Here is a 2940-nt window from a genome sequence, read left to right as displayed (position 1 = left end):
AGTATATTTTGTGCGAGTGTGTCAGTGGTTCTGTGAGAAACATCGCACCTATACAAAAATTCGCAAGCACCGGGAGGATACATTTTCGCACGTTTCGACTACAGTCTATGATGCACTTCATATATATATACCTCATTATATCCTATAGTGCAAAACGATTAATTCACCTCCTCATGTCAAATATTCTGCGGGTGTTGGCATACCTTGCTAACGTACACTCTGTTCACATCCCTTGCGGCATCCACACTGGGGTCTTGCAGAAACCTCCTCTCAGCTCTTAAGAACAACAGTCGCGCAGCTGTCAGTTGCTGATCCGCTTGCAGGGATCGCGCGAGTGTGAATGAAAACTTTAGCGGAGACGAGCAGACGCTGGTGATGTCCGCATGCATCTCTTCGGAGGTTGTAATTGGGCAAGTGGCATTCATAGTGCTAAATGTTCAACGTGCAGTTTGTATTTGTTTGACGTACTATGAAACGTAGTTAGGCCTAGTGTTGTTGATGTGTTCCGTATTACTACTATGCTTATTGTTCATCTGTGCATCCTGGGGTGGTATGTCAGTGACTGCCATAGGTGGTCGAGCGGTTATAACTTAGTTCTGGCACCGATACGCTACCCATGTATGTGTGGTATGTGTAGTATAATCCTAATGTCATATCACGTTTCTTCTACATACATACTAGGTACACATTTACATATGCCGCGTCCACACACAAGCCATAGTCATCACACGGCGTTACAAATTCGATTACATAAATAAACATTCATATATCGAGCTATTGTCGCCGCCTTCAGCGATTAACGCCCACCAGCCAGTGACAGTGGGCTGCCTGATATTACCCATAACCACACCCAACTACATGCACTCTTCAGCTTCATCCTTCAAAAGTTCAACAGGACAAGAAAAAAGCTTATCATTTAGATCTCTTCAAAAATTTGACACCTCGAGCCCGTTCCTCGGTGTTTGTCCACAGTTTGTATTTAAAAAAATAATATTTTAGTTTGTACTGTACAATACATATTATTTAGAGATTATATTTTTAATACGAAATTGACACGCGACAGCAAATACAGTGAGTCAGTGACAGTCCTCTCCGTGCTGTGGTCAGTCTCCAGTCTCCACTCTCCTGTGTAGCTCCTGTGCAGTCAGAATGTTACATGTGTACGCGAACTCAATACGTTTTGTGATTTGCGTTAATACTATTTATAGATATCTGTTTACGTTAAACAGTATTGGGGTGGCAGTTGGCAGATGGCAAGGCGGCACTTGTACACTAGCGCTGTTTCAACGAATGTGTATAATTTTAAAACCAATTCGAATCGGATTTAAAATCCCAAACCCTAAACCCTAAATATCTATAACATAAAAATAAATATTGTCTGGTTTAGTATACCCTAAATTAGTCAAAAACTCAAAATATCCGTTTTTAAATTCGTTAAAAGAGTAGAGAAGATTTTCCAGTCAATTGACTGGTGATCCGTGCAGACTGCAGAGTACATACAGACGTTTAGAAGTTTCGTTTTGATTTTAAAAATAAATCAGATAAAAACAGTGTATATTTACGTTCAACCCAAAATTTGTATTTATGTACCACTTTTAAAAACGGATTCAGGTTTAGCCCATGGGAGCGAATTTCTAGAAAGAAAGGCTAAAACAACCTTATATGATTGGATGAACATATCAAGGTGAAACAAACCGTTGATGCGAGTCACTCGCTATTCGACATCAGTGACTACTAAATATGTTACAAATTGAGGATGTGTTTTAAACTATTTGTGTTGTATATTTTAAAATATATATTCCAAGTTGTTCATTTGTATGCACACATATTACTGGTAAAAGACTCCTAGTAAAAAACGATCATTTAAAAACACAGCCCATCAATCGGAGCGTTGCGCCACCTTTGACAAGATTTGCTGCAAAACAAAAGTGCGCCAGACCGACACTACTAAATAGCGGTGTCTACAGTCCAAGCTCTTAGCAACAAAGAGTCAAGGCCAGTTCATCGCTAGTGTGATATGAAGGCACGAGGGGCGACGCTACAACGTCATTGGACGTAAACATACATTGTATTTATTACATAAATATAGTTGACACGCTCTCTATTGTATGTAAAGGAATAGTTGTACTCATCATGTACTGGTAACTGAACTACTGGTAGATGTGGTTCATGGACACGAGCGCGTGTCATGTATACATATGACCATATTTATATGTCCTTGGATCGTATGGGCCGTACGGCTGTACTACTAAAAATTGTGCGGAAAAACAGGTTTCTCAGTACTTGGCGCACCGCAATGAAAGATCATTTGATACACACTCGCACTATACATTAAGCCACACTCCTTCGGGCGATCGGTGGCTGGTTGTGTTATAAGGTGTGCGGTGTACCCTACGCTTGACGGACAACACCATGCTTTCATAGTAGATCAACATCATACACTTGACTGATTAAACATATACGCGAGTTTAAATAACGATGCGATTCGGAAAGTACTTGGAATCGCATGTGTATCCGCCATGGCGTGCGAGGTATTTGAGTTACAAGACACTCAAGCACAAACTCAAGGACCTGTGTAGGGCCAAGGAAGCCTTGGAGGCGTATAAAGGTAATGTGGGCAATCTTTTTATAGAACATTTTACAGCACGAGTGTTTGTTTATTGGTTAGCTTGCCACATGCTTACACATAAGTGCGTGTATATCTTTGTCTATGCATGCATGTGTAGTTATGCTACGTGCTAACTTACATACAGACAGGAAAATCCAATTCTCTCTCTCTCTCGCGTATACACAGACACACACATACACAGACAGACACACACACACACACACACACAAACACACATACGCACACACACACAAACACACATACGCACACACACGCACACACACATACACAAACACACGTGTACACACACACACACACGCCTGCGTATATAT

General features: G+C 40.9%; 1 protein-coding gene across 1 annotated transcript; it reads right to left on the bottom strand.

Moving 5' to 3' along the window:
• Positions 1-176: 176 nt before the first annotated feature.
• On the bottom strand, positions 177-429 carry SARC_09662 (hypothetical protein; the record flags this gene model as incomplete). Its single annotated transcript, XM_014296315.1, has 1 exon — positions 177-429. A coding segment is annotated over one exon (253 nt), but the record flags the coding sequence as incomplete, so codon positions are not given.
• Between the last annotated feature and the right edge of the window lie 2511 nt (positions 430-2940).

Source organism: Sphaeroforma arctica (genome assembly GCF_001186125.1).
Source record: "Sphaeroforma arctica JP610 unplaced genomic scaffold supercont1.1012, whole genome shotgun sequence".
Lineage (NCBI taxonomy): Eukaryota > Ichthyosporea > Ichthyophonida > Sphaeroforma > Sphaeroforma arctica.
This window is presented reverse-complemented; position numbering and strand designations above follow the sequence as displayed.